Here is a 13,936-nt window from a genome sequence, read left to right on the forward strand (position 1 = left end):
TTAGTGTCCCCTACCTTGAATTTCAGCACAACAGTAGAAGTCTCCCAAGAAATACAGGTGTACACTTGGCATCCGAACCTCTTCTTGCCTACCACATGCCCTGGTGCTCGGACAGCACACCAGAAATTGTATCATTTGCCAGAAGTGCCGCATTTTGTTGGTGCACTGAATGGAAACACTGCCCTGGAAGTATTCTCCTCCTTCAGGGTGGTGCCCTGTTGGCTGCAGTGCTCTATATACAACAAGCATCCAGCCCCAAACACAGTAGTCATTAATCCTGCTGCAGAACTTGAGCTGAGCCAGGTAGGAGCTTTGGGATGCTGAGGGCAGAAACTCTGTAAGAACAAACATCGATGACATTTGTATCGTGGGAGAAAGAGGGAAACAGCACGAGCTCTTTATGTCCACATCGGCTCTTATTAAGACAGAAAAAAAACAAAACAAAAACAAGCAACATAGCACATTTCTGACTTGGTGTATATTTCTTGGGTGCAATTAGAGGAGCTCTGTGCTGCAGGTATCAGCATGCAGAAAGCTGGGAGCGTCCTGCTTTGGACAGTCTAGTAACAATCTCCCTGGGAGGAGCTTCCAGTGGAAAAACAAACCCCCCCAAAAAAAGAGAGAGAAAATGTTCCCTTCAAGGAAACACCCTGCAAATACCAATTCAATTAACACTGTATGTGTCCACATCAGCATCTAATTACAATAAAGCATTCATGTTGTTGTTTTCCCTACAATCCAAGCTATATTCTGGCTGTTTTTTTTCACATAGGAGCACAAGAGTGTGTGCACGTGTGTGTAGGGGGCACATAACGATGAGGGGTGTAGATCTGCTAACAGCACAGCTGTTAAGCACAACAATCTGAACAGTGCGGGGGGGGGGGGGCGGAGGGAAATTACGTGTTCCGAGTGCTGTCTGCTCCAATATCATAAGGGCCATGAGGAAGAATTGCATTATTTCTCATCTGAAAACCATGTGGCTCCCTGTAGTAAACACACTGTGTATGAAACATGATAATGCTTCATGGACTGAAAAAAATCGATGAGGTGGAGTGGGAGTTACAATTCCTTGTTTTTAAAGAGATGCCTCTCTCTCACACATACACAATTTCAAATCGCTGTTTAAATGCACAGAGACCAAGCAAGATTCCAAAGCGCTATCATTCAAGAGAAACATACAGTTACCCTCTGACCTGGCAATATTAAGCACCTTCCTTATCACACAGAGGTCAACATTTTTAAAGGGGCTTCCACACTCACTCTAATTTCCCACCCACACCATTAGATAATGTTGACATCCAATTCCTTGTTTTGCAAGCACAACTCAGAATGTTAGATCTCTACCTTATATTGTTTGCATCTACAATTCATAAATATGAGCCCTTTCCAAATTCTAAGTTCTTTGCAAGCTTTCACTAATGAATACTCACCTCAGCCCTAATGTAAGAGTTTCATCTCCCTTTGACAGAAGGGGAAACTGAGGCTCAGAGTGATTAAGTGGCTTGGTCACAGTGTTTACAGCCGGGATAAGGATTCAGGGCACTCTACAGTGAACTCACTGAAACTCAACTCTGTCTTAATTGATTTCAAGGGGAAAATCAAAGACCATTGTTGAAAGTTCAACCCACAGGAGTCTTGGCCAGGATGTGGGACAGAACCTTTTGATATTCATGAGACTCAGCAACTGATGACAATCACATTTCATCCCTGTAAGCATTTCAGCAAGTGAGAGCCTAACCAAATCTGCTTTTTAAAAAGAGGCATTAGAAAGCTACCCCTTAAAATGCCCTATGGCACACTTTGGTGCATTCAAAAAATCTCCCCCACAAGGTGCCCTAATGCGGTTTCTAGCCAATTTTCACAGGCGAGGTGTAGCAATATAGCTTCCTGACGTCCCCCAGCTGCATTCAGAGTTCTAGTCAGGCACACTCTGCTAAGGTTGCCTAGCAATAGCACACTCTCATTACTTTAAACAGCCCAAGATGCGGGAGCTGCAGAGCTCTCGTTCTCTGACACACAAAAAAAAGAAAGCCCAAAAAATGGGAATGTCTTAAAACTAATATCAGTGGGTGAAGAATGAATATAAATTATCCAACGGGATTTTTTTTGTATAACCAGAAATAGCTGATAAGATCCCCTTAAGTTACTTTTCGAGGCATGAGGATGACAGCAGCCAAAGAAGTAGCCCCTGCTATTTTCAGCCTGCATGAAAATGAAAGAGAACATTTGCTAGAATACACCTGAATAGAGGGACACCATGAAGATCTATAGTACATATGCAAGATAGTAGGTATATTGTTATCAATAACACTGGGAACATCGTAGATTAGTAAGGCTCAAAGAATTTTGAGATTCATATTTACTTTTCACTTTTTACCTGCTGGCCATTTGCAATCTCCACTTCACTCGTCTTGGAACAGGAGTGAAGGAGCCAAAGGGTTGGAGCAGCGGGCTAAGAGTCAAGAGCCTTGGGTTCGAGTCCTGACTCTGCCACTGACCTCCTACGTGGCCTCGGACAAGTCACTTCATCCTCTTTATCTCAGTGTCCCCATAATACTTACTGGTTAGCTACCTGACAGACTGGTCGTGTGAATCAACAGGTGCATTTCAGATGCTGTGCATCATATACGCACCACAGCAAACAACATTTAAGCTGCAGCTAGAATCAAAACAGCAACAGGATTCATCATCAAGGCTAAAGCTATGTGGTCAGCTCCCTGCACTGTAGGGGCAGCTTTAAACCCACAGGCCCTATACGATCCCAGGGCCCTGCAGAATATACACTACTGGCCCTCCAACCCAAATGCCATCTAATGCTAACACCAGCAACACACGGCATAGACCAAATTCCCTCCCCTCCCTTGCTGCCTGCCTCCAATGCCTGCCCTTCCAGCTCACGTGGCAGGCTGGGTGGGACAAGTGGACGGGCTGAGGGGAGAAAAGGATCTTCTGGGGAGAGAAATGTTCCTGATCAACGTGGGAAAATGAAAGATGAGGTGACTTCGCTGGAAGGCTGGAGCTCCAACCTTAACAGTGAACGTCCTGGTTTTGAGTCAGATCATTTTCCCCACAGCAATGCCGACCAAGTCGCATGGCTGAGCTGTTCGGAGACAGCACTAATAAGGAGAAGCTGTTACAATTGATACTTGCTTTCTTTAAACATGATATGTAACCTCCACATTGGAACTGGACCCAGAGAACTCCATGCAAATTGCACCCATTTACACCAGCTCTGACCTTGGCCCCAAGAAAAATCTCCTGCTGACTTTGTGAATGGAGCTTCATTTGGTCACTTGGCTTGTCACACATGCAGGCTGCAGAGCCTCATTCTGTCTAGCTTAAGTTTTTTCACAGCTCTTTTCACTGCAGTCTCTCTTGCTCAGTGGCTGAGGCAGGAACCGTGTCTTGCTCAGTGCTTGTCCAGCTTCGAGTAAGCCACTGGTTCTCAGTACAGCATTTCCCCGCCCAAAACTGCACCCCTCTCATTGTCTCTGGGAGCCTGTACTCAAATTATTCTAAACAATACACAGTTTGCTGATTGACTTCGCTCTACATCTAGAGAGACAACTCCATAATCAGCTGTCAGCAGAGACATCAAGTACTAAACAACCATTCGCTGTTATTTTACCTCATCTTAGCAAACGAAACGATCAGGACAGCTCTGAGAATTGTCACTGTGACATCTGCTGGCAGCTACAGGCCACACAAATTAATTCTGTTCAGTGCATTGGGTCACATTTTGCGGATAAGATACAACAGGTCTTTGGGTTTACCCACGCTGTGGGGGACACATGCAAGGCCCCAGGTATCACTTAATGTGGAGGGATAGTCTCTGTATCTGGACTATATAGAAAGGGACATGACAGTCATGAACAGGGCCGTGTGTGCCATGAGAGGCCTCTGGATTTACCAGCCCAGTACCTCACAGATAGTTCACAGAGCAGCAGTTGCCACTGTTTTAGTCTAAAAGCTGTCCTTTGGGTCCATGATGAACTGCACTCTAATCTAATCCCTGCTTAGCGCCCTGCACAAAGGCCAGCTGTTTGGACTTTAACCAGGAAGGTTGAATTTCAGCCAGACATTCTCTCTCAGCTCCTAACACTATTCATTTCCCAAATTCCTAAAAGAAAAGTAACCCGAGAACATTGCAATGCAGCTCAGATTGGTACAGCAGCCAATGATAACAAAACAAAACGCACAAGCTTTAATTTCCATGGGCTGCAGCACACAACCCAATCCCAGCTGCCTTCGGTGGCCTGCAGAACCACATCTGACAAGCAGGTTTTTCTGCTCTCCAGTCTTCAGAGCAATTGGGGAAGAAAAGCAAGGAGCAGGACAAAGCCTATTCAGGTGGAAAATCTGCCATATTGCTATTACCACTTAAACAAATGTGTGTCCAAGAAGACACAGCCATGAGCGCAGGGCCGTGAGGAGGCACAAATGTTTCTAAATATAAAGATGGAATATTTTTCCTCTCTTCTTCGTTCATTTATTCAGATCGGAAGAACAGTGCATCCTCCTCCCCCGACGCTGCACTGCTGGAAGAGATGCCTTTCTGCTGAGATATAAAACCCAAACCCTGCTGCTACGGTCTGCATTATAAACATTAAAAGCGTTTGCAGGAGCCTTTTGCTACTGCTGCCAATGAAATGTTTACTTCCTGCCTCCCAGCATGGAGACAGGGACACTTGGTCAATGAGAACATATGGTCAAAAGGGCTGGCTTGTATAAATTACCTTGATTAACAAGGCAAGAAGCCGTGCAAAGGAAGCCTGGTGCTGATCAAAGGTCTCCTTTTGGCTGACTGAGTTTGCAGACTAGCTGTGCTCTCTTAACCCCTTCAGTATTGTGAGAAAGTACATGCATGCTGGCAGCTACCGCCTTATTGCCATGAGTGTTGGAATGGAGCTGCCTTAGTGGCAATGGGGCCGAGCAGAAACACTTTCCTATCTGGGTTCAGGAGGGCAAGACATTCTTGGGCACAGACTGAGCATTTATATTCGCTTTGGGGTGGCATGACGGGGCAGGAGGTTATTATCAAGAAAGGACAGCCCATCTGCCACAAGTTGAAAAATCATGGGAAATATTCGTATTGATGCCTCCTATGTTCTGCCCTGTGGCCTGCTACTAACTCCCCCAACTCCAATTTTGGCAGCGGGGGCCTTCAGTGTGATTGAGACATGACCTGTTGAGGGCCAGTGAACTCCCAGATGCTGGTTGTTACCGGTACAAGGCAGGAAAAGGCCATTTATCAGACACTGGCCAGCTGGCCAACAGCCACTGATGATACTCTATTTAATGATAATACACTGGAATTTATCAGACACCGCCAGCAAACTTTGGTTCTGGAATCCTACGGCTCCAGGCCCAGCAAACCTGGTCTCAGAAAAACACATCATTTATTTACAGAAAACACCACAGGAGCTGCCAGACCATCAGACCCCAGCCACTCCAGTGTCCTGTCTCCAACAGTGGCCAGTACCACACCCTTCAGAGGGAGGTGGAAAAAACCCTACAGTAGACAATTATGGGATAACCTGCCTGTGGGGGAGGTCTCTTCTGAACTCAGGCCTGTGAGTGGTTGGCATATGCTCGGAGATTTTATCTCCAATATTTTATCTACCTATTGTAGGTCCTTATCTGAGCGTCATTAGTGTAATATCTGAGTACCTCACAATTTCTAATGTATTTCGACTGAACACCCCAGGGCAGCGCTATGACCCCTACTTTACAGATGGGGAACTCACGCACACAGAGTTTAAGTGACTCGCCCAAGGCTACACAGGCAGAGCAGGGAATTAACCCAGGTCTCCCAAGTTCTAGGCTAGGGCCCTAGCCAGTGGGCTATCCTTCCTCTGACTGCCCCAGTTCACCAAGAGGAGCCTCTTACCTGTTTGGAGTAGCCACCGTAGACGATTATATTGCCCTCTGGAGTGGTAGCCATTTGGCAGCCAGACCTTGGAACAGGGCCAGTCCCTGATGGAGACAGCTTGGTCCATGTGAAAGTGTCCAGGTTGAAGGCATACACATCGTTGTAATACACGTAATCTCTAGTTAGGGTACACAAAGACTGCCAGTTAGTACAGGGTAAAATGTTACTTCAGGGACACAATGGGGATGCTCTGAAGATTTAGCCCCTTGTGGGCCACACAAGGCAGGTTCATTTCCTCTGCAGCTGATGAATTTATGACATGATGTACAGTGTAAAATTTGAATTTGCAAGGGCAAAAATTACAAGTGCACAGCATCAATGTACAGCTGACAAAGCTACTTTAGCAGGTGGCAAAAACTTCTTCCAGATTCTCTGTTCTGTATTAATCATTACTTCCAAACTAGTCCCAGCAGCTCCAGGCACATAGTAGAATCCCAACTATTTAAACCAGAAAGAAGGTGGGCAACAAAAGATCTAACTATTTTTTGAGATCACCTGAACCAACAAGAAAGAGTGCAACACTCAAAACACCCTATTCTTCATTAAATTTATCTAGCTGATCGAAGAGGAGGTTGATCATGGTCTATAAGTACCTGCTTGGGCAGAAGATTTCCGACAGTAAAGGGCTCTGTAATCTAGCAGGCAAAGGCATAACAAGATCCAGCAGCTGAGAGCTGAGGCTTGGCAAATGGAAATACGGTCTTAATCTTGAACCGTGACGGTAATTAACCAACCAAATAATTGACCGCGGAATGCGATGGACTCTCGATCACATGGTATCTTCAAAACAGGACTGGATATCTAAAAGATATGTTCTAGCTCAATGACAAACCGTTGGGCTTGATACAGGAATGAATAGGGGAAATTCTCTGGCCTGTGTCATGCTGGAGGTCAGACTAGGTGATTGTCATCGAATCAGAGAATATCAGGGTTGGAAGGGACCTCAGGAGATCATCCAGTCATGATGCCTCTGACCTTAAAAAAAAAAAAATCTATGAATCCTGGAGTAACCAACCTGGCACTCTCGTGGAATCCTCCAAAGACGATTAACTGTCTCTTGCAGGCTACCATTCGGTGTCCACTTCTTCCCGAGGGCCCCCCTGTTACCCTGAAAAGCAAGTGATTGCACTGATCAGTGAGGGTTCCTTTTACTGATTTCAGAGTTCGTTCTTATTTAAAGATATTGGCAACAATTGGCTCAGCTCGTTCAGCTTCTAACGGCAAGGAGAGCACGGAGAATTTAGCTACCTTAATAAAATGTACATTTTCTTGCAAAAATGTGTGTTCTTGCACCGTTCAGTGTTTGCATAATAGGTATTTTGCAGTAATCGTTTCATTCCTCATGATTAAGTCATCTAGTCTCTGTGCTACCCAAGATCTAGAAGCCTTCTCAGTTATGACTCAAGCAGCTAATTTTCCAGGAGAGTTTAATGAATAGCAGCTAACTCCCACGATTGAGATAAAGACAGAGAAAACAACATGGTCTAATGATCTGAGTGAAGGACTGGGAGCCAGAAACTCCTGAATGTTAGTGCTGGTTCTGACACTAACTCCTCTCTGAGGCCTTGGGCAAGTCACTTATCCTCTCTGCCTCAATTTACCATTGCTATCCTTTAATTGGCATTATATAGCTATAAAGAGCCAAGGTAGATTTCCACAGACAAGAGCAAATTAGCCTCAAATTCCCCTCACAATGACAATCTCACACTAGTCATAATAAAAAACCCAACCAGAGGAGTAGCATGTAGGTAAGAAATGAATTAAAATTGCTCTCATGTATTTTATTCTAGCAGGAGGAGGTGCAGTTTTCTAGGCTTTTGTTCTTAAAGGCATCTTCCATTTGATCATGCATTAAAAATCACTATTTTCTTTCTCTCTTATAACGAAATTGCCAGTAGATTTCCCCAGAGCATGGTGCAATTTATTTATTTATTTTTAAAGAGGGGTTTTAAATCAATGTTTACAATAAAATAAAACCCTGCTTTAAAGGCAATTTTGGTCCCATAGATATTCTACGTTTCTACTGTCAGTGTTCTCTCTGAAGCCGATTGCCATTTCTGAATGATAAAAAGCTTATTCACTGATTTTCATGACTGTTCTTAATAAACAAGCACACGCAACTGTGCAATCAACTCCATGTTTTCCAAACAATTAATATACCAGCTGGGGGCCTGACCCAAAACCCAGTGAAGTCAACTGAAAGACTCCCATTGACCTTCACTGTGCTTTGGATCAGAAGATTTTTCATCCCCTCCCTAAAAGTTGCAATTTAGAATGCAAAACAGATGCTAAAATGTGGTTACTGGAATTAGCAGACACCTTGTTGGAATGAGCCTTAAATGAATGTCTACTCTATAACATTTAATTTAAAACAGAAATACTCCCAAGATATAATCCTTATTTTAAAAAATACTTTTATCCTGAAACTTCATGTGTGGGTCCAAATACCGCCTCCTCAACCTCAAAACATGGCACTGGAGAAAGTGAGGGATGAAATAAAAACAAAACAAACCATTCTCTTCCATTTAAATTGCAAAGGGAATCTGCAAAATCAGATGCAGATCCCAAGGGAGAACAGCACTGCAGAGAGATTTTCAAATAAATTGGTCCCCACATGGATTTCCGTATTTAGGAGTCGAGATCTCTCCGAGCTAAGATCTCTCCCATGCTCAGCAAGATTCAGTTTTATTTAACAAGATGTAACCCCAGTGGAGCAAAATTTATTGGTTTAAATTGAAAATTTCACCCATCTTTTATATTTTGTCAGGGTTAAATAGCACTTTGAATAAGCACAAACACCCCCCTAAGCCCTAGACCAGTCATATTTATATAAAGCCCAATAATGTTCTATAAACTTCACTGACATCTGGGATCTCTCTAGTCTATGGGTTTTTTTTAACCTAAGTTTCCCACCATTGCTAACACCAGAGCAGCTCCCAAGTGAGAGCACTTGTGTAGATGAGCCACTGGTGTTTTAACCACTGTGTCATCTAGCCCTGCCCAGAGAAGTTGCTATGGAAGTCTTGTCGACACTGGTACAACTACAGCCCATACTGGGAATTTTTTGCTAGAAAACGTAGTGCATCATAGTAAGAAAACGCTCTTGTCTGAAGAGTTTATAATCTAAATAAGGCAACACACAAATAAAGAGCAGGAAAATCCCACTCAGCTCTTAGCTCATGATTAACTTTCAGTTTTTATCCATTTTAATCATTATTTTCAGATAAAACCCTGGAAAGATCAAAAAGAAAAAGCTCAGAATCACCTAAAAATGTACCTGTCTGTAGAGACAGAATGTTTAACACGACCCACACCACCAAAGAGGAAACTTCATCATCTGGTCAAGCAACCCTGGCAATAATGTAAAATATTGTACCCTATTCGTGGCCCAGAAACGCATTTCAGAGACAGGCTGAGCAAGTCTATGATTAATGCTTTGTTTCATGGGCGCTGATATCAGAATGCTGTAAATTCTCAATGCTTTTATCAGAACAGGACCTAATCTAGACAAGGAGAATATGATTCTAACTGAGTTACACCAGCGCAAATTCAGAGGAACACCACTGGCTAATCTTACTCCTTCCCTCAGAAACTGACAGATAAATCTTTAACAACATCTTTCTATTAGACGAATGACGATGACTTCTTGGGAGGTCTATATACCTCCCATCCAGAAGATCTAAGAGAGATTTTAAACACTAATGAACCTAGTTTCACAACTACCCTATGCGGTAGGAGATATTTACCTCAATTTACATAAGGGGAAAATCGAGGCACAGCTATTCAGGGCCTGATTTTCAAAGGTTTATATTGCAAATATGTGCACAAAAGGCCTGTTCATTTTCACACACAAATACCATAACTGTGTTCACATCCATAGCTATTGAATGCACAAGTAATCCGTTAAGTATCTAATTTATAATTTGCACATGCAATTACCACACTGATGCACAAAATCACAACATTTGCACACACAAATTAGGTGCATATTTGTGCGCTTACTCTATTGAAAATCAGCCCCTCAAGTGACTTGCTTGTGCTCACAAAAGACATCTGTGGAGAGGTAGACACAGCCTGGCTTCCAGTCTGCACCTTCACCACAAAACCATCCTTCCACCTATCCTTGTGGGAACTGGGCCTTCTGGCTGCAATCCTGCAGAGGGGCGCATAAGCAAGGAGAGCTGTCATTCAGACAATGCCACACTGAAATGCATCCTAAACCCCAATGACTGATTCATAGATCTCAAGGCCAGAATCGTGATCATCTGGTCTGACCGGCTGTATAACACAGGCCACAGAATTTCCCCCAAAAAATTCCTAGAGCAGATCTTTTAGAAAAAAACATCCAGTCTTGATTTTAAAATGGTCAGTGATGGAGAATCCACCACGACCCTTAGGAATTTGTTCCAATGGTTAATTACTCTCACCGTTAAAAATACACACCTTATTTCCAGTCTGAATTTGTCTAGCTTCAAACTTCCAGCCATTGGATCATGTTAGGCCTTTCTCTGCTAGATTGAAGAGCCCATTATTAAATATTTGTTCCCTGCATATATACTTACAGACTAATCAAGTGAACCCTTAACTTTCTGTTTGTTAAGCTAAAACAATAGAGCTCTTGGAGTCTACCACTATACGGCATTTCTCTAATCCTTTAATCATTCTCATGGCTCTTCTCTAAACCTTTGCCAATGTATCAACATCCTTGGATTGCAGGCACCTGAACTAAACACAACGTTCCAGCAGCAGCTGCACCACTAGGGACTGCTCCAGATTGCTTTGTAAAGGGTGTTAAGCAATCGCTCCTAAAATGCTGTCCTGAAATATTTAAAGCATCATATTTCACAAAACTGACCGAGACATATCACAGTGCTTGTTAGCGCTCAGGTGCTCTAGTGAAGGGGGCCACAGCTTAGACAGATTGCCATACAGGGAAATACCAGCCCGGCTTTTGGGGGTTCGTTGGCTCACTTTGGGGTGTGAACTGGGCCACACATAGAGAGCTGTCTGCCTAGAAATGAATGCTCTCTCCAGGAAGGAAAGGTGCAAACTGATTAAAACTTTGTTCTGCTGTAGAGTGGGCAACAAATAATATCTGGATTGGGGCCTCTGGGCACTGCTGTAACACAAACAAACAAAACAAAACAAAACAAACAAGGTGGTTTCAAAATAGCTGCTGGAATTTTAAAATGTGTGTGCAAAATGCAAACAAGTAAAAATGGCTGCAATAATTATACTTAGTCACGTGTCCGGTAGTGAATATTGCTGTTTTGATCTGTGTGGTGACACACACAGCAATGGCATTAGGATCATGGGCTCCATTTATCCCTCAGCCTTCGCAAAGCAGTGGGGCTCTGTCTTTGCTTATTTCAAAACGATCAGAGTGTAGATTAGACCACACGTCTCAAGCTTCCTGTGACGTTGCTAAAGGTCCAGTAGCACGAACTGTTAGGTTTTAAATCACTAAGCCATCCTTTCTGGCCTAAGCTTCAGGACTGAAATAACTAGATTTCCTAGAAGCATAAGTTCAAATCCCAGCAGGATGATGTCAACTGTTCACCCTACACAGGTTCACACATTCAAAACCTTGTGGTTCTTTCAGTGGGGACTTAAAAGACTACAGTCTTGCCTACACTGCCTCTGTACCAGATGCCCAGATATGTCTTTGTGACACATGCCAGAAAGGTTAAACATCCTGCAGGATAAATGACCCAAATTCAAATTTTAGAGACATACTGGCAGATGTTTGTGTTTTTGTGTGTTTACATATATATTGTTAGAAGTTAACAATGTAATCAAACAGTTCCTGTCTGTGCTGTATTCAGTTAATGAACTGGAAATATAGGGATATCACTGTATTGAGCTCTCTTTGAAGCATATTGCAAATCACCCGCGAAAGGTGGAAAACAGGCAATTGCCTTTTGTTAATCCACGTAGCTAATTACTGGTGATGTTTAGGAAACAGGTCTACTTCAAAGTCTTGATGATTGCCTATTGTTCGCCTAAGGCCTCCAAGCTGTCAAAAGAAGGCCTGGAACTGTATGAAGGTGGCTTGGGTCCTGATCCATTTTCATGTCAGATCTGCTTGATGCTTTATGCAAGGGAAGCTTGAGTCATAAGACTGAGATCTCCAGTCCCACCTGGATCACCCTGAATATCAATTTTGGACTATGGACTAATTCCAAAAGAACTCTTTGCAACTACAAAGCTCACCATCTCACATGGCCCCACAGTATGCCAACATTTTTATGGCTGACTTAGAACAACGCTTCCTCAGCACTCGTCCCCTAATGCCCCTACTCTACTTACGCTACATTGATGACATCGTCATCATCTGGACCCATGGAAAAGAAGCCCTTGAGGAATTCCACCATGATTTCAACAATTTCCATCCCATCATCAACCTCAGCCTGGACAGTCCACACAAGAGATCCACTTCCTGGACACTACAGTGCTAACAAGCGATGGCCACATAAACACCACCCTATACCGGAAACCTACTGACTGCTATTCCTACCTACATGCCTCCAGCTTTCATCCAGACCACATCACACGATCCATTGTCTACAGCCAAGCTCTAAGATACAACCGCATTTGCTCCAACTCCTCAGACAGAGACAAACACCTACAAGATCTCTATCAAGCATTTTTACAACTACAATACCCACCTGCTGAAGTGAAGAAACAGATTGACAGAGCCAGAAGAATACCCAGAAGTCACCTACTACAGGACAGGCCCAACAAAGAAAGTAACAGAACGCCACTAGCCATCACCTTCAGCCCCCAACTAAAACCTCTCCAATGCACCATCAAGGATCTACAACCTATCCTGAAGAATGATCCCTCACTCTCACAGATCTTGGGAGACAGGCCAGTCCTCGCTTACAGACGGTATGTATAGTGATCTCTAACCAATACTCTCTCTCTTTTCTATTTTAATAAATTTTAGTTTAGTTAATAAGAATTGGCTGTAAATGCGTATTTGGGTAAGATCTGGAATATTCATTAACCTGGAAGGTAATGTGTCAGATCCTTTGGGATTGGTAGAACTTTCTTATATGATTAATAAGATTTTCAGTAACCCTCATCATATATGACTTGAGTGGAGATCTAAGGCTGGGTTACTTCAAGGGACCTGTGTTTTGGCTTCTGGGTAACCAACCAGTAAGGTATTATAGAAGCTATTATGAGGCTAACTTGGTGGATCTAAATACTGGAATGACACCAGCTTTGGCGATTGTCTGCCCCATTCTTTGCCGTTTGCCCAAATTAAGTAATCTCAGTATGGCTCCCCCGGGACCTGGGTCACAGTCTTATAACATCTGACTCTTATCTAGCGCATTTCATCCAGAGATCTCAAAGTGCATTGCAGATGACAACAGTATCATTATCCCCATCTTACTGATGGGGAATCTGAGGCACGGAAGAGAGGGTAATGGTGTTACCATGTAACCTTGGCTAAAATTTCATCTCCCTCGCCACTGGTGGCTAATTTACCATGCATCAGTCTCCACCCCAGAGGTGGCTGCATTCAATAGTGCGGCATGTATATTGTAGTAAGTGAAGGGCTTTGGGATTATTTGTTACGATTTGTATTACAGTCGCACCTAGAATCTAAGAGCAGAGACTGGAGCCCCACGGTGCTAGGCGCTGTACCTACACATAGTGAGAGAACCTCAAAAAGCTTGCAATCTAAATAGACAACACTGAAAAAGAGCAGGAGACAGGTAATATTATCCACATTTTCCACATGGGAAACCAACTCACAGATTGAGAGACATGCCTATGGTCACAGATGAAGTCTGTGTAATCATTACACTTTATTCACTCAGAAGTAAATATTCCAGTTTGGAATTTCAAGGAAGCTTTGAAATAAATATATGTAAGAAATTGTTAGGACTCTAAACACAAATCCCACACAAGCTCTTATTATTATTCGCAAGACCTAAATCAAATTCAGGGCCCCATTGTGCTAAAGACAGTCCCTGCCCCAAAGCCAGGACA

At 43.3% G+C, this 13,936-nt stretch overlaps 1 protein-coding gene across 3 annotated transcripts in view; it reads right to left on the reverse strand.

Annotated features, from left to right (window-relative positions):
* The window catches only part of KLHDC4 (kelch domain containing 4), a 45,627-nt gene that overhangs the window by 15,881 nt on the left and 15,810 nt on the right, over nt 1–13,936 (reverse strand). For all 3 annotated transcript variants that reach the window (XR_013347696.1, XM_077831300.1, XM_077831299.1), the window contains exons 6-7: nt 6,948–7,040; nt 5,891–6,050 (exon numbers count right to left, since the gene is read on the reverse strand). Coding sequence is in view for 2 of the 3 variants with exons in the window: in XM_077831300.1 (XP_077687426.1) it covers nt 5,891–6,050; nt 6,948–7,040 (253 nt within the window). In the remaining variant the exon portion in view is untranslated. The remainder of the gene's footprint in view (nt 1–5,890; nt 6,051–6,947; nt 7,041–13,936) is intronic.

Source organism: Eretmochelys imbricata, chromosome 12, assembly GCF_965152235.1.
Source record: "Eretmochelys imbricata isolate rEreImb1 chromosome 12, rEreImb1.hap1, whole genome shotgun sequence".
Classification (NCBI taxonomy): Eukaryota; Metazoa; Chordata; order Testudines; family Cheloniidae; genus Eretmochelys; species Eretmochelys imbricata.